General features: G+C 41.2%; 2 protein-coding genes across 3 annotated transcripts in view; both read left to right on the top strand.

Annotated features, from left to right (window-relative positions):
• MKLN1 (muskelin 1) overlaps positions 1 to 21,874 on the top strand; it is a 679,793-nt gene that overhangs the window by 108,302 nt on the left and 549,617 nt on the right. The gene's annotated exons all lie outside the window — the stretch shown is intronic.
• Positions 1 to 21,874, top strand: part of PRKCQ (protein kinase C theta) — a 49,933-nt gene that overhangs the window by 5,807 nt on the left and 22,252 nt on the right. For both annotated transcript variants that reach the window (XM_048933813.1, XM_048933814.1), the window contains 9 exons: positions 11,590 to 11,840; positions 11,934 to 12,087; positions 13,188 to 13,313; positions 16,615 to 16,814; positions 18,403 to 18,463; positions 19,766 to 19,928; positions 20,422 to 20,453; positions 20,544 to 20,629; positions 21,618 to 21,747. In XM_048933813.1, coding sequence (XP_048789770.1) covers positions 13,196 to 13,313; positions 16,615 to 16,814; positions 18,403 to 18,463; positions 19,766 to 19,928; positions 20,422 to 20,453; positions 20,544 to 20,629; positions 21,618 to 21,747 — 790 coding nt within the window. In that variant the 5' untranslated portion in view covers positions 11,590 to 11,840; positions 11,934 to 12,087; positions 13,188 to 13,195. The remainder of the gene's footprint in view (positions 1 to 11,589; positions 11,841 to 11,933; positions 12,088 to 13,187; positions 13,314 to 16,614; positions 16,815 to 18,402; positions 18,464 to 19,765; positions 19,929 to 20,421; positions 20,454 to 20,543; positions 20,630 to 21,617; positions 21,748 to 21,874) is intronic.

Here is a 21,874-nt window from a genome sequence, read left to right as displayed (position 1 = left end):
CGAGGAAATATGAAACATACTGGATAAAATCTAGAAACATTTCCCAAAATAGGGAGAAAAATCAGATTTTTCCAACACCAAAGGTGACTCCTCATAACACTGAACCACAGATTCACTCTGCATTTGACTCACTGAAGCACACTTATTCAAGATCACTTCAACATGAAAAGTCTGGAATGAGGCATCAGTCTCTGAAATTATATTATGTGGCTTTCATTCACCTTATGCCAAGGAAAGAAGTGAACTTAAGTTTCTCACCATCAATAACAACTCCAAATTTGCAGTCTCTGTTTATTACAGCTCTTTTTATTTGGCTTTTACGTATACTTCAGAAGAAGTATATGCCTTCCTGCTAGTAATTTGAGAATCTGTAGATAGACAAGCTAAGAAGAAAATCTTACAGAACAGTGTCTATATTGGCTGAGATAGCTGACTTCAACGACAGGTGGAACTTCAGGTTTATAGTCAGGTCCTAATGTTTTATTCCCACTTGACTGCCTCAGGGTAGCTGCTCACTGAACAGGCTACACGATAGGTTTCCTGTCCAGCACACTGGCCAGTTTGAATCTCTTTCTGAACTGTTTGAGTACCATGTGCTATCTTTTTCCCCACTGAACATTTCTGGATGTCATATTCTTCCAAACAGTTGATGTGATACTGCTGTGCTGTAGTGACAGTGTCTGGCACAGGCTCTATCCCAGGAGGATTCATCTTACCTATTGAGCACATGAAATCAGAGAAAGTAGCTCCCTCTGAATAAGGAAATCATCACAAGGGTAGGCACTGACCCCCCTGGAAGAAGAATGAAAGGAAAATGGGGCAGGGGACATGATTCAATTCCTTATTGAACCCTCCACATTGTCAGGGAGAATTTTTTTTACTGAGTGGTCAGGTGTTGGAACAAGTTGCCCAGAGATGTTGTGGATGTCCCATCCCTGGAGGTGTTTAAGGCCAGTTTGGAGGGGGCCCTATGCATTCTGATCTAGTACTTGATCTAACCACTGGCAACCCTGCCTGTGGCAGGGTCACTGGAACTTGATGATCCTTGAGGTCCCTTCCAACCCAAGCCATTCTATGATTCTGTGAACACACAGACACAGCTCTATCTATAGGAATAGGGCCTTGCATGGAAACCTCTATTTCTTTCCTTGCATGAGGCATGTGAAAGAATCACAGAATTGTAGAGGCTGGAAGGGACCTCCAGAGATCATCAAGTCCAGCCCTCCTGCAAAGCAGGCCCCTACAGCAGGCTGCACACGTAGGTATCTAGGCAGGTGTTGACTATCTCCAGAGAAGAAAAATCCAGAGCCTCCCTGGGCAGTCTGTTCCAATGCCTCACTGCTCTTTCTGAGAATTTTTCCTAATATCCAAGCTGAGATCAAATAGAAGACTGTAGCAAACATAACCGAAACTGTAGCTCTAAATCAAACACAAGCACTATTCTGCCATCACATGTAGATAATTCACTCCAGAGAAAATACCCACCCAGGGCAGGAAGTGCAAGCAGGAAGTCCCCCTTATGTCACTGTACCAGATGTTTTCTGGAATAAAATAATAAACATAGCCCATCCCAGTAAGCATAAGGAATGTTTCACTATTATAAAAACACACGTGATCTGAGAAGATGTACTTAAGGCATTCGTTTCAGGAGCACAGGAATCAAGAGCAATATATTCTCAAAGCAAATTGTCTGTAGAACTTTTGTTACGTAGTTGTTTTGTGGAGTTATTCTGGTGTTCTGTGGGAGAAGAATCTCTTGAAGAAATGTACCCATAGCATTGGACTTGTAATAATGTTCTTCTTTAGTTTGGTAGATGTATGCATTGTCCTTGTTTATGTAGTAATTGAACACTTCAGTCCAAATTCTGTCCTCAGGAGCGACCAGGCAATAGCAGTAATCTCACTGTGATATTCATGTGTCTTTTTGACAGCGAAATTTAGCTAGTAACCTAAATAAACTGATCAGGTATGTGACTTGAATTCTGCTACTTTAATGAAGAAAAATATATGAGAAATGCTATTAGCAGGACTAGTTGCAAACACAAGTGTAAGGCTACAGTGACTTTATGAAGTTGGCAGACATTGCAGTTTTGCGCTGGCACAAGTATACTAATAATACATGCATAACTTCAATCTTGCTTCAAAAGTAAACTTATACTTGGATAATTTTCCACTTGGATTGAAGCCTTTAATTTTGAGGAGTCCTTTGATGTAACAGTTTGAATTTTCTGTGGAACTTCTTTGTGCTGGTGAGCTTGTAGTACACATCAGGACTGCGGTGAGGGAAGAATCCATCTGAGAGAAAAGAGCTGGCATTTTGAACTTGGTACACTGAGAAAATAAGGAGCAGCTGAGGCTTAGAGAGATTTGTTCTAGCTTGTGAATGGGATTTAGGCAAGGTTGTACCCTGCTTATCCATGGAAACAAGAGAGAAAAATGCCAATGCGGGAGTCGCTGTTATTTGTCTTGAATTGCTGTGCACATATTAAGAACTGAATTTAGCTAGATTTCCCCCTCCCACCATAGCTTTCTGCAACAGAGCTGTGACACTTGTTTTTTATGTTTTGATGTATAATACTGCTGAAATAGTAGAGAACATGCATCCTCTGGCTTCTGCTTTCAGCTCCCCCATCTCCTCCTCCCCTTCGTACAAGGGGAGGGTATTCGTTAGGGCAACTGTAGCCCATAAAACCCATAAATAAAGATATCAATGATTATTTTTTTTTTCACAGCCATTTACAAAAACATCAAGTAGATCTGGCCCTAAAATGGATCCCAACTTCTTGTTGGGACTGCTTGTTAAGGGCAAAGAGAAGAGGGAAGGGTAGCTCTAGTGCATCACAGGGTCAGTGGATGTACCCGTATTTATGTAGCCTATGTCACCATAAATTTCTACCTGAGGAATCACAGAACCATCAAATCATTAAGGTTGGAAAATGCCGTTAATATCATCCAATGGTCTACCTACCACCAACACTGCACACTAAAGCACATTGCTAGGCACCACATCTCCATGTTTCTTGAACACCTCCAGGGACAGACTCCACCACCTCCCTGGGCAGCCTGCTCCTTTGTTTGACCATTCATTCAGAGAAAAAGTTTTTCCTAATATCCACACTGAGACCAGGACCATGATACTGATGTGAGCCTAAGAGATTATTCCTTTTAGGAAATATCTACATTTCTTTTAAAAATTTCAGTGATACTGATAATGCAGTTCCTACCTGCACAACCTCTCTGAAAGATCTGGTTCTGCAGCCGTATGTATATTAAACAACAGCTATGCTTTCACCTCAGAAAAAGGGTTTATTTTACCTTTGGGACTGTGGGAAGGAAAGGGTGGTACCTGATTACTGCCTTTACCTCATCTTTTGTCATCTCTGGAGCAAAACATCTCCATGATTTTTCTGGAACTTTTCTGATCAGAGTAAAAGGGATCTCTTTTGAGTAAAGCAAACAATCACTGTTGTACCTTTGCAATTACTGCACTGGCTAATTTACTGTACAGAGGTGACATCACTTCTGAGCTAAACTCTTCTGAATTTTGAGAATGTACCAGGACTACCTCTGATTCTGCCCTTGGATATCCAAGTGCATAACTGAAATTTTTTCTGTCTGGTGAGATGTTGATGGTTTGATGGTTGGATTGGATGATCTTAGTGGTCTTTTTCAATGTTAAAGATTCTATGATTCTGTGTGTACTATCTTCTTTGCACTCTGCATGGCTCAACTTGTTTAGGAAACCTCTGCTGAGGTATGAATACTTCATGGTTCCTACTGATCATAGGCCACAGTGGTACCAAGATAAATAGTGTAGGATAGCTAATGTAAGACTGAATATTTGTTGGCTCTATGTGAGTTGCTGCACTACCTTCTGAGCTCACAAAACAATGTAATCCAATGTTAATTTGTGCTAACTACTAGGAAAAACATGAAGAGTCTGAAGGAGAAGGGAGGTGGTTTCTCTCTTCACATAGCATGAAGCCAAATCCATGAAATTTTGCTTTAGCAGCCAGGACATGTTTTATGGGAAAAAAAAAGAAAGAAAGAGAAATACAAAGAACACAATCCCTCTGATTTCAACTCTTTGGTCTAAAATGAATTTTGGCTGACCTTTGTATTGCATTCTTCCACCCACTGCATATTCCCAGTCAGAACACTGCATTCCCCCCAGTCAGGGAAATAAGTAAAGAAAGTTGCACAGAAAGAAACTGATGGATCAGCGATAAACAATGTGGGAAGATACAGAGAGAGATGGAAGGTCTCTTAGAAACAACCATGAGGTTCTGATGATGATGAAAGGACATCAGACTGTACATGGAAGAGAGCTTCCAGCCTAACTGGATTCAGAACTGCCTTGTAATATAGAAACAGTTTAAACTGGGCTCTGTTACTGTAAACTGGGCTCTGAAGAAGAGTGGATGTAACTCTGGGCAGCCTGGTCTGTTGGTTGGCAGCTCTGCCCACAGCAGGAGGGTTGAAACTAGATGATCTTTAAGGTCCTTTCCAACACAGGACATTCTATGAATAATGTGTCAAAGCTTCTATGAAAAGATCTCTGGAGTCCCAAGTCATTTAGAGTGGGAAAGGCACAGAGGTTGGTCTTGTAGTTGTCTTGACAAAAGAGGGCATAAATGTGACATCTACAGAAAAGAGTAATGAGATGGATGGAAACAAAGGACTCGGCATGATTTCAGTGAAACCATTGCGGCAGAGATTGATGGAGCAGAAAAGGAAGGCAGAAGCCGGGGAGCTGCCATGTAGGAGGTATTTCTGCTTTTAAGGTATTTAGCAGGGTAAACTTGAAAATACAAGGATGTGGAGAAGGCTGAATGGTTTGAAACACCCCTTCTGGTGCTAATTGCGAAGTGTGAGCTGTGTCGAGTGCTCAGGGGGGTAGTGCTCAAGTTGTTAGTGTGCCTGAATTTCCTAAATAAGTCTCCTAAATCCTTTGTGCCACACACTTGTAAGGTGTGGTTGTTTGACATAGATTCCATTTGCAGTCTGAGGTTCCTATGTGTCAAATTTGGCCATATTTTTGAGGAATATGTGGTAATACCAGGCACAGAGGTTGCTTCATTCCCACAGATGGCCAGAAAGATATGATAAAAATGATGTAGATATAGTCTGCCAGGAGGCAGAGGGATGAGCAAAACGCTCTTTTCCAGCCCAATATTTCCATGAATCTAGGTCCAAATGCATTTATAAGGTTTCCAGATTAAATAAAAATATTAAATGCCTCAACTGCTGAACAGGGTTAAGCCTAGGCATGAAACCACGCCTGCAGAAGGAACAATATTAATATGTCCCCTGATGGCCCTTCCCCTTCCTCTAAACTTTTTAAAGTTTTATTTTTATTTTAATGGAAAGAAAGAGAAAAAGAGCTGTAGGCTGACAGGAAGTTCATTTCAGAGCATTAGCGGCCGTGCTGGAGCAAGATGGTGAAGTATTTGAGGCAAACTCTAATTGTGTCATTTAAAAACACAAAGAGGTCTGTTAACTGGTGTCTCAAAACTGGTGTTTCTTACAGGAACTGCTGGGCAAACAAATGAGAGAGCGAAGAAAAGGAGATCTTGTGGCTATATCTCAGCTCAAGATATTTATTTCCTTCGTTACACTAACTAGCTCTGTGAAAGTGCATGGTTTGAAAAATTAGGCACTGTTGTTTCAAGTTTGGCCTGTAAGTCTTAGAAGATAATCAAAGCCTCAAAGATAATATGAATTTAGAACTAATTAAATAAATACAATGGGGATAATTATTTTTCAAGTGTTTCTTTGGAGTCTGTGTGACTCAAACATTGCAGAAATTGAGTGATGCTAGAAATGTAATTAATCAGAAGCTCCCTAGGAAAATAAGAAAGCAACACCAACAGCTTGCTTTTAATAACCTGCACCCAAAAGAAAAAATAATTCACAAAAAACCGAAAATATGTACCAAAGAGTAAAATGAATAGGTGTGTCTCTTTCCTGTGGGACAGGTGAGGGGAAAAGTTTGCTATGTTTCAAGAGCATATATGATAAATATTCACGAAAGCTGGAGTTACTCGGTTATGACCTAGCTCCAAAGACAGGAGGATATTCCCAACAGGGATTTGGCTTTTTCTTTTTGGCAAGTCTGCTCTGCTTCTCTTTCCTGTTAACAGAAATAACAAGGGTTTTAGCTTTTAAAATCTTGCCTCTCCAGAAAGAAAAAATCACACTGTCTCCTGGAGAGCAAAAGGTGTTTCTGAAAGAGACTGTTCTTTTGATGGAAGAATTTGAGTTCTTTTTAAAAAATAAAAGTAAAAAAATTAAAAGGCGATGCGGAGTGTCCCTCTCAACCCTCTTTCCAGTTTTAGTGTCACTTTCAGAGCAGTGAAAGCCAAGCAGGAAGTGTGGGGTCCCCACCCTGCTATATTTCATTGCTCTTTCAAGCTATCGTAGCTGCTAGGCATGAATACACTGCTCCTAGATTAAGCCCTAAGGTCTGGGTTCTTTTCACTGGCACCTGAACATCAGCAGTAGGACTTCTCTACTTCTCTGATTCTGAGCTTCTTTGGGGTAGATGTAGCGATTCTTGCTAGTGGGGAAATAATGATACCAGGATAGAGTCAGCCTAACTTATTTTAGATGTCTTTTCAGGGATAGCACAAAGTATGTGTAGTGCCTGATTTAGTGGTTAGCAACCCTGCCCATGGCAGGAGAGTTGGAACTAGATGATCTTTGAGGTCCCTTCCAACCCAAGACATTCTACCATTTTATGATGTCTCACAAGTACTTATACCTCTTTAATGGATAAGATGGAAGCTGGAGTGATGAACGTTGCAATTGTCTGCATATATTCATGTGGATGTAACAGAGAAGCCCAAGTTTCCCAGCCTATTTATCCCTACCAACATGCAGTTGCTGTATGACTTCCTACTATGGCATTCCTACTTCATGCATTTCCCTGCATACTGCAGATCCATGGGATTAGTCAGGCCAGGAAACGGATCCAGCTGCAAACTCATTTATCAAGTACAGAAAAAGAGAAGGGCCACTTTTAGATTAACCTGTTCCCTGGTCCCATACCCTACACAGATAGCTGACACAGTGTTAGTGGAAGTTTGAGAGCCTGCACTCCGAGATGGGTTGGAAAGCTGTACACAGCCTGCATTTAGGTGCATTTACGACAGTTGTTAAGTGGCAATGTGAGGATAACAAAGCACAAACTTCCTGTTTTTAAGGTCCATCTAGATAAGCTTGTTCTGCTTCAGGTATTGTAGATCCCATACTAGAATCTGTGGATGACTATTGGCATTACTAACATCCTCCTGTTTTGTGTGATTTCCCCAGAGGGATGAAAACCAACCTTTAAACAATTATAAATCTGTTCACCCATATTAACTCCACCTTAGCTAAATCACTTCTAAATCTGAAAATAGACCTGAGGCTCCTGTCTTGACTTGTGCACAACAAATGCAACAGGAGGAAACCACATGAGCTCAGCAGTGTCCAAACAGCCATTTCTGAATGCTATATATAGAGTAGTCACTGATACACTCAGCTTGCTCTAAATACAGCATCACAAGATGGCCCACAGACATTTAAAGGGAAATCCCCTATTCCCATGCCTACCATGGGCCCCAGAAAAATCTAGAAGCCTCATTTCTATATGGCAAATGCTTAACCTGGTTTTGCTATGTCTACAAACCATGGGGAAGGGTTATTCTGGAGAGCACCACCTCTATGCTGAAGTCAAGTAGTTCCTTGAAGTTTTGGGAGGCTTGTTTGTTGCCAGGAGTTTGCTAGTGTACCAAATCCATTAGAGACTGATTGCTTTGCCTTCCCTTACCTTCTCCCTCCACTACCTTTGTGACCCTGGCTGCAAATGGGGTAGCTGACTTTGAAAAGAGGGGAAATTCAACAGCTGCGCAAATTCCCCTCCCTTTCCTCCTCCTCCCCTAGCCTCCCACCATTGTAAAACAAAAGCATGAGAAGCTCTGAGTGCCGCCCAGAGAGTTTATGAACTTCTTTCTTTGCAAACAGGCTGTTTTTATCTTCATTGAAACAATGGGTGGTACAGGCACCCAAAAGAAAGGTCACTTGAAGGAGTTTGTTACCTTCTCAGGAGGAGTGATGGTGCACTGGCACAGGCTGCCCAGGGAGGTGGTGGAGTCACACCCTGGAGGTGTTGAAGAAAAGAGTAGATGTGGCACTGAGGGACATGGTTAGTGGGCATGGTGGGGATGGGTCGATGGTTGGACTAGATACTCTTACTGCTCTTTTCCAACCCTAATGATTCTACGCTTCTATATGCCTGTTCTTAGTTGTACATATGGGCTGTAGGACATCAGGAGGCAGGGGAGAGAAGCAGAAACCCTATCCATCTCTCTTAGCATCCAGTATTGTATCACTAATAAGGACAGTTCCTGAAAGTTGCAAGAAGGCTGTGAGGTATGTTGAGTTATGCTCATGTTCAGGTCTGCACCATCCATACAAACAGATGTTTGCAGGGTAAGGATTTGGTTGGAAGATGCCTGTCAGGAGCTGGGGGAAAGTTCATACCCTTCTTCTGTCATTCCTGATTTCTTTCTGTCTTGGGGAAACTGATCCTCAAATAATGAATTGATTTTGTATGCACAGCTGTGCCTCAAAAAGAGACGAAGTTAGGAGACTGACTTCTCAAATCTGGAGATATTAACTTTTCACTTCCAGTTGGTCCTCATTCAGTAATTTGCCATCTTTTTTCTGCATCATGTTTGCATCCATTTTCATTCAGTGAAACACGGAAGCATCAATTCAACAGGCAGTTGTCTTCAGTGCAGTTCTGCTGACTTCAAGCAGCAGCTCAGTTCTTCCTCTCTCCTTAACCACAACTGATTAAGGATACTAAGGACTTTATTACTTCCTAATATCATCCAGGAAAGATTTCCATATGTTGTGCTATTCACCAGGGTGCCAATGAAGGAGGGTATATGCTGAAAACTGAGTAAGCTGCATTTGTTTTTTTATAGGAGGAGAGGTTGCAGGTGGCCCTTTATTAAAGGATTCATTTCATCCTCAATACCTTACAGTAGTACCTTTCCACTGGGAAGTTAAGCAGACACTATCTATACCTATTGCAGCTGCTTCTTAGTGTTAAATTAAACTGTTGCTATTACAGTGAGCTGCTTCTGGAGCTGAGTGTGTTGTTCCTTAATTGTTTATGGCTGTGAATTTGAGCCAAGTAGCAGTTCCATAGTGGCAAATGTTGGAGAGATGATCTGGAAAACAGATGTTTGGGCCAAAGCCAAGGTGGTTTCAGGAAAGACAGAGAGAAGCAGGAAGCTGATTATTTGTCTGATTTATTAGACAGAGTGAAGAAATTACTCCAGGGCAGAGCACTCACACAAGGCTGGTACAACACTAAATTTTGGATTTAGACAGGTTTTAGCCAGCTTTTGCAAGGCTTATACAAGCAGCTGTTGGTTTCCTACAGCTAGCGCCGAGTGAGCCAAACCTACATGCTTTGCAGCTGGGAGGAAATGCTTGCCTGTTTCATGGTGGCTACCGAACATCTCATGTGGTAGCCTAGTTTGTGTGAAATCCTAACAAAAGTTTTGCAGATCTGATACAGTGCAGTGAAATTTTTGAAAGTTGTAACGGCTTGGGAAACATGATCAAAAATACATCTCTGCAATGGAAGTGTTACATGTGAACTGATTGTACCCAGTCAGCCCCTTTGCTCTCAAAGATGAGAAGGAGATTCAGCACATACAACAGAGGGATGTAAAATGAGTCCAGTTCACCATGGGGTGCTGGTTTCTCTCTGTTCTTTTGTCAAGAGTCCAGATAACTGTTTGCATGGAGACACCACTGCCATGGGCACCTAGGATTAAGTGAGATCTGTCCCACATATGGTTTCACAGAATTGCAGATTGTTTGAGACTGGAGCAGAGCTCTGGAGGTCATCGTGTCCAACTGCGGTGCTCAGGCAGGGCCTCCTGGACACTGTAGCCCAGGACTATGTCCAAACAATTTTTGAGTATCTCTAAGGTTGGAGGAGAAACCAGAATCTCTTCAGGAAACCTGCTCAAGAGGTGCTTAAGTGCAAAGCCAAAATGAAATATAGCACTAGGAAGCTGGGTTTCCAGCTTAGTTTTTCTTGGTTTTAAATATCACTATTTAGGGACCAGATCCACAGATTTGAACATGTACTATGTAGCACATCTAAACTTCAATTTTTGTAGCAATGCTATTAGTAGAACAATGTGTCTTCACAATTTTAACTACATAATAATGATAATATTCCTGTTATCAAGATTTTTTTCCTACCTAATTTGATCAAATTTCTGTGCTTCTGTCAATAAATGCAGAAATGTGTAAGTGTAGAGTCTTGCTCCTGGGAAAGAATAACTGCAAGTATCAGTACAGGTTGGGACACGACCTGCAGGAGAGGAATTCTGCGGAGAAGGACCTGGGGGTCCTGGTGGACGACAGGTCGGCCATGAGCCAGCAGTGTGCCCTCGTGGCCAAGGCCAATGGGATCCTGGGGTGCATTAGCAGGACTGTGGCCAGCAGATCAATGGAGGTGATCCTCTCCCTCTGCTATGCCCTGGTCGGGCACACCTGGAGTACTGTATCCAGTTCTGGGCTCCCCAGTACAAGAAGGACAGGGATCTTCTGGAGAGAGTCCAGCGCAGGGCCACAAGGATTATAAAGGGCCTGGAGCATCTCTCCTATGAGGAAAGGCTGTGTGACCTGAGTCTGTTCAGTCTTGAGCAAAGAAGACTGAGAGAGGATCTTATTGATGTTCATAAGTATCTTAAGTGTGGGAGGCTAAGGGACATGGACAACCTCTTTTCAGTGTGGACAGTGGGTAAGGGCAAGGGAAAACGGTCATAAAGTGGAGTACAGGAAGTTCTGGACCAATATGCGAAGGAAATTTGTCACAGTAAGGGTGATGGAGCACTGGAACTGGCTGCCCAGGGAGGTTATGGATTCTCCTCCTCTGGAGATATTCAAGACCCACCTGGAACCTACCTGTGCAGCCTGCTGTAGGGGCCTGCTTTGCAGGGGGATTGGACTTGATGATCACTGGAGGTCCCTTCCAGCCCCTACAGCTCTGTGATTCTGTGAAATTTCAGCCTTTATGCCATGGACTACTCGTAATGTCACTACTGTCACTACTGTGCGGTGTCACAAATGTCCCTCCTGTCAACAGTTTACGTTATGATGGGGAATACCTATAACCAAAAATCATAAAACCATGACATCTCCTTACAGAGCTACTTGTACTTGAATATCTAAATGCAAGTGTCTTCCAGAGAAAGTTCATGAGGCACTTGGATAAAATGTGTCTGCAAAACTCTTCAAAGAGATCACATAGGAAGGAGAGTCTTCATATGTTGTCAGTGCATGGATTGTCCTTATGTCAGGTAAAAAAAATTAGGGAACCACCAACAAAGCCTCCTCTTCTCAAATTGCTATCAGACAATAACTGCAGTTTGCTGCACGGGCACCTGTTTGCAAAAGTCTCACAAAGTGTGGCAGCCAGAGTGCTCAACACTTGTGATTATTCAGGACAGGATAGTTGATGGTTCAGTCCCAGTGCTAACTATAGCTGTTTGTCTTCGTTTCATAAAACAGGAAGAAGGAGAAAATCTCACCATATCCATGAGGCAAGTGGAAGAAAAACCTTCTGAGACTTGGCCATGTACTAACACAAAGTTCATAGAATCATAGAATCATCTGAGTTGGAAGGAACCTTTCGTGGTCGTTCAGTCCAACACGCCTTCGATGAACAGGGACATCTATGGCTAGGAAGTTGTTCTGAATTTCACTGTTGCCCTGGACTTTTGCACTGGTACTGATGGAAACTCGTCACTCCATGTTGCTGGGTAAGAGAGAAGGCACTCAAGGAAAAGACTACATCTTGTTTTCTCAAGTTTTCCTCTATCGTTGATGGTCCTCTTTCCTGTCTCCCTGAACAGAGAGTCAAAGATTTAAAGTCAGCCAAACTAGAAGAACTCTTACCCTCATTCTTACATACAAGAAAATCCTTTCCATGTTGTCAACAACTGTGATGACCAGAGAAGCCTCTCTAGCCAAAGACTGAATTTGTGTATCAGGAAATACCATTTACAGGTAAGAAAATGTCATTCCCAGCAATGAATGTAGATTGTCTGATATGTTATCATTGGGATGGAGCATTTTATATGTAAGAGGCTTGGGCTTGGGCTGCATCCCACCCCACATATTGTTCATTTTTTACTGTTGTAGTTGAACAAAGTATTTGGCAGGTAACAGCTGCTGGTAGTTTATTAAACTCCGGTGGTCCAAAGCTCAGACATCTACAGTGAAGTTCAAAATGTCTCTTGCACTCCAATGTCTGGAAGAGAAGCCAAGAATAATGTGCTTAGAAGTTTGCACAAAAGTTGGGTGGTAAATGCCAGTCCTTGGGTCCAGATGACACAAAGATGAGCACCATCTACAGCAGTTAGTAATTGCTGGATTCAATCAATTTTCTCAGTTGAAGCTCTCAAAGAGCCTGCAGAGAAGACGAACCCAAAGGCGTTGTGTTTCCTGGCATCTTGTTTTTTCATGTTTCTGTTTTCAGCTGCCTAAATCCTGAAATCCTTTTTTTGGCTCCACCCTCTACACAGTATGGTTCATACAAGCTGAATTTTCTCTTTATAGTTTCACTGATGAGTATGGGTCAGCACCCAGTCAGTTGGAAGCCTAAGATTATTTCCATGCTGTATATAAATAGTATGCAGTTATTTCACGGTTTCATGTTCAACTTCCAGGCTTCTGACAGCCTTATATTCCCAAAACCCCTTCTGTTCACATAGCTTACAACTTCATGAGCACATGACTCAACATAAATTACAACAAAGGTTGTCCCAGCCAAGAAAACCCTGATTTGGCTTCTGTGTATTGTTCTCATTTCTGACAGCTGATGTCGAGTCGCTAGTCCTCAGAGCTGCTATCGTGGGTCTTTCCAGGCTTGCGATGAGTTCAGCTCCGTAATTAAGCTGACAGCTACATTTCATTACACTGCACACATTCAGCAGCACTCGGTCAGTCCATCATCTCGTGGGACAGTGGAGGAAGTCAGAGAGCTTCAGCTGGGTGGATAACTAACGGCTGGTCTACTCCTGACTGGTGAAGATAAGAGGCTGGTTTAAAACCAAGGGAATTTTTAGACTCTTCCCAAATATTGCCTTGTCTTTTGTTTGACACAGGACTTGTCATGTCTCCCTTTCTGCGTATTGGTTTATCCAACTATGACAGTGGCCCTTACCTGCCATCACAAGGGGAGGTGATTAACCCTTACTGTGCTGTGATGGTTAAAGAAGCCGTGGAGTCAGGTAAGTGGGGAGGTGTTAAATGTGCACGTGAGCTTTTGTAGGAAACGTGTGCCTTACTGTGCCAATACTGGTGTGTGAGAAGCACGTGGTTGATATTTATAAGGGTTTATAAAGAGCTTTTTGTGGCTAAACATGAGGCAAGGTTGGACTTAGCACCGTGTGCAAGAAAATCTGATTTTAAGGTGGTGCTTAACAAAGTCTCTGTCTTCAATGTGAGATTTTTATCAACTGAGTTGCAAGTCCCAGTATGTGACACAGCTGATGAGCTGTGCTGTACTCAGTTTCACTTTTATACAAGCAGCTGTTGTTGTTTTGTCAGTTGAGACTTCAGGCAGATAAAATCTGGGTGTCCTAGAAATATCCTGGAAGAGCTGTCTTTGTTTATCACATTTTCTGAGGAACTGACAGATCCAACAACTTCCAACGTTAAGTAAAAGCTCTCAAACATCCCCAGGCTTTGCAGAGGGAGTTAATGTCTCTGTGTAATTGCTGTACTCTGTGAAATGTTTGAAGCTGAAACCTTATCCTAAGCTATTTTTTTCTGTCTGGATACACAGATTGTTACACACTTTTCATAATTGAGCAGTGCTGGTATGTCCTTTTCAGGAAAAGACTTCTTATATGTCTTATGCATGTCTTAGTCTTATGCATAGCATTAGTGAGAGGATGAGAAGTTCTTCACTTCTGCTTTTCAACAGCCATGGAGATCAAGACTTCAGTGTTAGGGATTTTCTTATGCTGGCCGTTATTTACATTAAATCTTTGATACATTCCTAACTTGACTTCTGTGATTCTTTTAAAAGTTAAATCAACTCAGAAATCTCTTTTTATTGTTTGAAAAACTCCGCATCTCAAACCTCAAGGGGGTGCTGAAATAGTTTAAAAAATAAACTTTAGACTTTTCAAACAATTCAGTATCTCACTGTTTTAAAAAAGTCAGCATTTGTAACACTGAACACTGGCTTTGTTGAAATTACACTTGCAATGATTTTGGAAGATGTGTCTGGTAAATTCAGAAGGAAAGAAAACGCTGCATGATAGAATGTCACTGAAGTCTCGCTTTTCACTGAAAATATGATCTATTTCAGCTCTGTGCTTGGTTTGGCTGTTTGCTTTAATGAGACCTTTGAAAGAGTCATAACTCAAACTGAAGCCTCTGCCAGTTCAAAAGTGAATAAGATCAATTTGGGCAGAAAAGACCTATATTTACTTGTCTTAGAGCTGAAAGTGCTTTCTGGCATCTAATGAAAAAAAATATGCAAACTAATGGATATAATTTCTGAGCTGTGGAGAACATTTAATAATAGTAGTAGTAATGAAAATAATAATAATACCCTACCAGTGAGAAATGAAAAAAAAAAAAAAGAAAAAGTACTTGGAAGGACTTTTTTTTCATTCGTGAGGATGAAATAAAGGAACAATGACGTCGTCCTATTAAAAGATTTCTGTTAGCTGAGGTGTAATTGCAATTTTCTGGCAGCTGCTCAGAGCACTCTGGTTCAGCCAGAGGTTTTGATTGCTAATCCTAATGGAATTGTTAAGGTTGGAAAAGACCACTAAGATCATCTAGTCCAAACGTTGACCCATCACCAGGATGCCCACTAAAGCATGTCATTCAGTGCCACTACTCATCACGTCAGTGATAGCAACAGGAACTTCCCAGGGTTAATTCATCTCAGTATCACCCGTAGGTGGTGTTGCTCTTAATTTGCTGCTGGTAGAAGGTGTCTGAATCATAGAATCACAGTATGGCTTATGCCGGGAGGAGCCTAAAGGATCATCGAGTTCCAACCCCCTGCCACAGGCATGGTTGCCAGCTGCTAGATCAAATACTAGATCAGATTGCCCACAGCCTCCTCCAGTCATGTTGATGTCTAAACTCATCTTAAGGTGACTAAGCCACAGTGAGTCCATGGTGGGACATGTCTCTCCTACTTCCAGCCTTCTACAAGGACATCAATTCCTGAACAAGTTGGCTACCCTTGCACTGTAGCCCAGGGGAGCAAACAGGGATTTTGGTGGTGGGATTCATCTCTTCTTAAGGAATACAGCTAGAATGGATCTGGTGAATCACACCTTGGAAACTCCCAGTGCTATCTGCTGACTTTGGGGACAGTTCAGTTTGCTCAGAGGTACATGTCTGATATACAGTGACATAAGCCCAGTGCTAAATGGCAGAAATTATCTCAACATGACCATCCTAAGGAGTTGATCTGTTAGGCTCAAAGAAGCAAAAGACAGTGAGGGTTGTCTCACAGGACAAATGAGAATAGAGCAGAGAATATCTGAAACAGCTGTCTCCCTTGTTTGTTGGGGTTTTTTTTGCTCACTGTTTACTCTCCAGTTCTCTGACTTCACAGCAAATCTGTGGCTCAACAGTGATGAAATTCAAAACATTTGTATTTTGATACTCTGATATGCAAATGCTTGGCAGAAGTGTCATACCCAGGGAACAGAAGTGTATCAGCTCCAAAGCTTGTACGACGTACAAACAACCCTGATACTGAGCCACGTTCTCTTCTATGTGGACAGTGAAACTCCACACCAAATGATTGCCACATAACAGAAAGGGCAGGACATGCCTATGTGCAGAGCTGGATACATAGAAAGAGCTGAATACATAGAATAGAATCACAGAATCATTAATATTGAAAAAGACCTGTAAGAGCATTTATTGTTAACTGCTCTCAGGTAATTGAGGTGTAGCATTTGAGGGTCTGTGCATTACAGCTGAACCTAATCACAAAGCACATCCAGCTTTGGTGAACGTTTTTCATTTTGCATTGCCATGAGACAGATGAAACACATAGCTGATTGTTGGTGGTGGGATACATCTGATTAGATGTGGGTATTTTATTGTATCATGGGATTTGTCTGATTAGATGTGGATATCTGCATGTGGAGTCCACATTTGGTATCCACTCAGTGGAGTTAATGCACTCAAGAACAGAAACTGTTTTTCTCTAAGGCAGATGCTTGTATTTGGGCAAATGAATACACTCTAACTCCATTGATTTATAGTGACTAAATTCCTTTCACTGGCTCTGAAGGCAGCCAATATTCAGAAAAAACAGATATAAACATACACACTGTAAACACCTTAAGTGAGATGAAACGCTTCCCAGGCTTCACTTCACACAGTAATTTCCTAAGATGCTCCAACATAATCCATCACCCTTCCTGCCTGGAGAAAGACCTTGAAATGGGTGGATAAAACAAATGTGTCTTAGGGACTATAGAATGATGGCCTTAGTGTGAATGAAAGCAAGCCCACTCAATCCAAACCACTTCTTGTTGACAGAAAATGGCCAAGTGTATGTGCAGAAGAAACCCACCATGTACCCACCTTGGAACAGCACTTTTGATGCCCACATCAACAACGGCAGGGTCATGCACATCGTTGTCAAGGATAAAAGTGCCGAAATGGTTTCAGAGACCACAGTGGAACTCAAGGTGCTGGCAGAGAGGTGCAAAAAGAGCAATGGGAAGACAGAAATATGGGTGAGCACTGTTATCTTCTCTTGCAGTGAGTGATGGGGAGCTGCTGTGGGGTGGGGGGAATGCCCTGTGTCTATATGTCAGACTGTCAACAACAGGGCAGAAGGAGACGGCTACCATCCAAGGAATAATGTTTTGAGCCTGCTTGCATTTGACTTGAAAGAAAAACTTCCGTGCGTATCAGCGAAAAGAGCACAGCACATTCATATTGTCTGCTGCTGTTATATTGAAACATGTGCTCTCTCTTAGCAAGGATTCTGTTTCACGTGAGCTGTGCCCACATATTACTTTTCACTTACCTAACTCACTCGGGAAAATTGGTAATTGAGTGGCTAAATGTGAATTATTCTAGGTGCTCTGGGGAAACAGCTTTAAAAATTTAATCTAATATCGAGGAACTGATTCACAGCTGCCTGAGTTCAGAATTATGGCAGAGGAACTCCTTCAAAATCACTGGAGTTATAGTGGAGTAAATTGGAAGTAACAGTCTTCATAAGAATGCTAACTGTAAGGTTGTATGCCCTGACAGTCCAAGCAAGAAAGCTGTTGATAAAAGTCTTTAGTGTGTTATCCTGTTGCCGTGTCATGAATAACAATAAAGTAGGAAGACATTTGGAGGTAAACTGATTTCCTGGAATTGTTTTTTGCTTTGTTTCTCCTGCTAGTTCTCAAGCTAAGCTGCTTAGGTTAAACACACAGCAGAAAAGTTAAAAATGCCTTGGCTACTTAAAAGACTTAGGGGCAAGATTTGATAGAGAATTGCACTTTTAACACGTATCTTGGAAAGAATTAAGATACTTAGGACTGAAACAGAAAACCGAAGTGTCCTGCTCAGGATCACTCCAACCCAAGGATTCAAAGATCTGAAAGGCTGTAGTTTGGTGAAGAAGAGTGGGGAGAAAATAACATCTTTCTTACTTTTCTGTGCAATGGCACTTCTTCATCTGTAAGGAGGAGAAGTAACACAGTTATGTCAGGAAGGCACTGTTGTGATTCTCAGGCTGAAGAAATCTTTGAAAGCTTTCCAGATGGGTGGATCCAGATTTAAAACAGGCAAATATGCATGAAGATTGGAATAGATGGGAATTTCTAGACTTAATAGGAAGACCCCAAAACACCTGAGAAAGTCTGTAGCATCACTCATACTGACTATAATGAATGTTGGAATTGGAGACCCAAGTTTCTAAAGATTTCAGCATTCTTTTAAGCACCTGTCTGATGATTCTGGGTTTTCAGAGCTTCTCTCACTTTCCCCTTGCATAATCCACAGGGAATAACAAAGTTGTCTCTGTATATGTGCTCGTCCTGATCTACTGTCTTAAAACTTGCCTGTTATTTCTGTGTTTTAGTCACATTAGTATTATCATACAGTTTTGATAAGAACTGATCTAACCTTGTCCCTCTACAATTGTTGCTACCTCTCCTTATTCTCCCATACCAGCATGAGCAACCAAGCAATTAGAATTCATTCATTAATTGCCATGGGAATTAGAGGTAGCTTGAGTCATATTAAGTAATTAGTTGCTTCTTCGAATAGCTCTATAATGATCACACTTGTCTTTTTTTCTTGTTTTTCACTTATCACAACCAGCTAGAACTGAAACCTCAGGGACGAATGCTGATGAATGCAAGATACTTCCTGGAAATCAGTGGCAAGTGATTTTGTTTGTTAATTGTTAGATGTGATTTCTGGTTATGCAGAGCATACATGCTGTATTCACTGTAAGCAATGATGGCTTTATTACTGATTTATTCATAGGAACTATCACTGTGTTTTGAAATGAACACTTCAGAAATGTAATTTCTGTTGTATGTTGGGGAGGAATTTTATTCCTCTGTGATTTGCAAGGCAAATTTCCAGCTGTTTTACCACTGAAATTGTATGTTTTCTCGTTATACAAAGTAGGAGTAGATATATAAGGAGCTGGTTCCCTTTGAAATCGTAATACATGTACAGATGCATAAAGTGTGTACTGTGGTGTGCATTCTAATGCAGTCATAAAGGATAGGGTACAACTTACAGTTGACAACACCTAAATAGACATGTAAGTTGTATGCCTAAAATCATGAGCAATCAAGGCAAAACAAGAACCAAGAGAGTGATTCATCTGATCAGATGCACGTGCCTGCTGTACAGTGAGCTGAGTCATTCATTCACTGGGCTCCACTGTCTGCACCAGCTAGATCTCCACAGACATGTAGAAGTGGCTTAGTCATCCTGCACAGAATGACACACATTTATTTAGATATCTTCACTGAGGACTGAGTCCCACCTGCTGAGTTCAGTGTCCATGCAAAAAGTGTTTTGTTTTGTTGAAGGAAATAGGTTGCAACCAAAATGATCAGTCATGTTCTCCTGTCTTTGATGCCAAAGTTCTTGCTGTCTTTCACAGATGTGAGATGAATCTGTGGGTTATAGACATATGGAAGGACCTTCCATTTCCATCCTACAACATCCTACAAAGCTTAGAAAACACAAGTTGTGTTTGTAATTAAAAAGAGCAGGATAACCACCAGATTGGGCAGGGGGCCAGTTTCCACAGAATATCTAGGTAACTTACTGTACAATACGCAATTAAATGGAGAAAGAAATTGAAATTGAGGTATTGTGTGTATATCTAGATTTGTAGATATGGGCATATGCATAAGTGCTCGTGTGTATACTCATGTGCAAGAGTTGGCTTGCTTTGCTTTGAGGAGTTTAAACATGAACTGCAAATAAAACATGTGAACATGGGAAACAGCAAAGCAACTGTTGGTAAGGAAAAATAATTTAGAAAAGAGTATCCTAAGAACATACATATACATATATATATATAAATGTTTCTTTAAAATATTAATTCCCATGAGTGAATCATCAGTTTCAGACATTTAGTATTTTTATCAGCTGCATTTTCTCAAAATGCCTGCTCTGGGCATTGTACCTTAACAAATCTTCTGTTTCCTTTCCTTAGATGCAAAGAACGTAGCCAACTGTGAGAATGAAGCCTTTTTCTCCTTGCATCAGCGCAGGGGAGCCATCAAACAGGCCAAAATCCATAATGTGAAGTGCCATGAGTTCACAGCCACTTTCTTTCCACAACCTACATTCTGCTCTGTCTGTCATGAATTTGTGTGGTAAGTCAAAATAGATCCATGCATTTTCCCCTTTTAACATGAGGGAGCAGCTCTGCTCCTTTGTTGAATATCTGTGCTCTTATTGTCAATAAGGGCAGCAGGACCTCAACCTTGGCATCATAAATGCAGGAATTATTGCATGATTTCCAGGATGTGGTTCAGAGTTGTAATTCCAAATGTGAAAATTCCCTTCATTTTTAGTATATTTTTTATAAATATTTTTGGCTTTGACCTAATGTGCAGGCATCTGTAATCAGCTTACTTTGCTATTTAGACGTTGCAAAATTTAGTAGGTGAATGTGTACTGGAAAGGGTGTGAAAACCACGGTTGCCAGCACTTAGAGAGAATGAAGATACTTAGATTAGAGAAACTCTCTGAAGACTGATAAAACACAAGACTGTTTTATTCCATTTCTTTCCTAAGTGTTACTCTCCTTTCTAATGTGGAAGCTTTAAGAAAACTCAGAATTAACCATTTCTGTCTTTATTTCAGGGGTCTGAATAAACAAGGCTACCAATGCAGGCGTAAGAATTTTTTTTTGTTGTTATCATCATTTACTTGATCCTTCCTTACGAGATTTTTGCATTAATGCCATAACACACTCGTTCTTTCAGAATGTAATGCTGCCATTCACAAGAAGTGCATTGATAAAGTAATAGCCAAGTGTACAGGATCAGCAGTAAATAGCAGAGAAACAATGGTATGTATTGCTACCTGGTTGCTTTTAAAACAACTGTCATTTAGATCTCTCCTACACATCTGTATAACTGCTTCAGCTGAAGTAAAGTATGTGACTGAACTACAAGTGATGTGATCTGATCTGCATCCTTTGGTTTTTGTATGCTCTGTGGTTCTATTAACTCCTATTTGTGATTTACTCAAATGCAGCCACTGAATAAGCAGACGTTGAATCAGGCCTGACATTTTCTTATGTATGAAGCATAACTCAGGGAGAGGTTATGGGCAAGAGGTGGAAAATTCCTTAGAGGAAATTCTTCACTATCCTGTGTTAGGCAGGATATCACAATGAATTTGTAGAGCAGTACTTTAATATCCCAGTATGTGTCACATGAGATTTTGAAACCATCTAGAGGAAGATCTAGCATCCCTATTATTAATTTATTTTTTCTTATATCAGTTTGTAATAAAGCTTCTTTTTGGTGGGCAAAAGCAAAACTTAAACTCTTGATAGGACCATTGCCCTCTTTCTCCTAACTGTGTTCTGCAGCTTTTTTTTTTTTTCCAGTTCCTAATACTTGTTCTCTTTCTACAGTCTTTAGAGATGAGAATCATCTCACCTGTCTTCTCATGTCTCTAGTGTAGGTAATCACATCTAGCTTTGTCCTCTACTTTAACTCTCTATATACAAAAAGAAAAAAAAAAACAAAACAGGCTTTTCCAGAGAGTGATTAATAAAAACAAATGTAGACATCTTTTTCAGGATGAGATTAATCATTTTGGGAAGCACTCTTGTTTTTCCACTGAGCACTAGGGGCATTGGGGTGAGTAGCTGAGGTGCAAACAGCTGTCTGATTGGATGAATCAAAACCAGGGATTAAACTACCCAGTCAAGAATAAAGTGGCAGTAAATTTTCCACATTCTGTGGTACAAATTTGAGGACTGTTGGCATTTCATGTAGAACTGAGGTGAACAGAAGTGATTCACCAGCATGGCTTTTCTGTTGCAGTTCCACAAGGAGAGGTTCAAGATTGACATGCCTCACCGCTTCAAAGTCTACAACTATAAGAGCCCAACGTTTTGTGATCACTGTGGCACGCTGCTCTGGGGCCTTGCACGGCAAGGACTGAAGTGTGATGGTGAGTTCCTGAGTTGAACATGGAAACAGGCTGTTGTCTTCAATCTAAAGAGCCAAATCTCATTTCTCTCTGAAATATGTTTGAGATGATAGTGGGGTGGTGAAGGAGCAGTCAAGAGGACCATCCT

Source organism: Lagopus muta, chromosome 1 (assembly GCF_023343835.1).
Source record: "Lagopus muta isolate bLagMut1 chromosome 1, bLagMut1 primary, whole genome shotgun sequence".
NCBI lineage: Eukaryota > Metazoa > Chordata > Aves > Galliformes > Phasianidae > Lagopus > Lagopus muta.
This window is presented reverse-complemented; position numbering and strand designations above follow the sequence as displayed.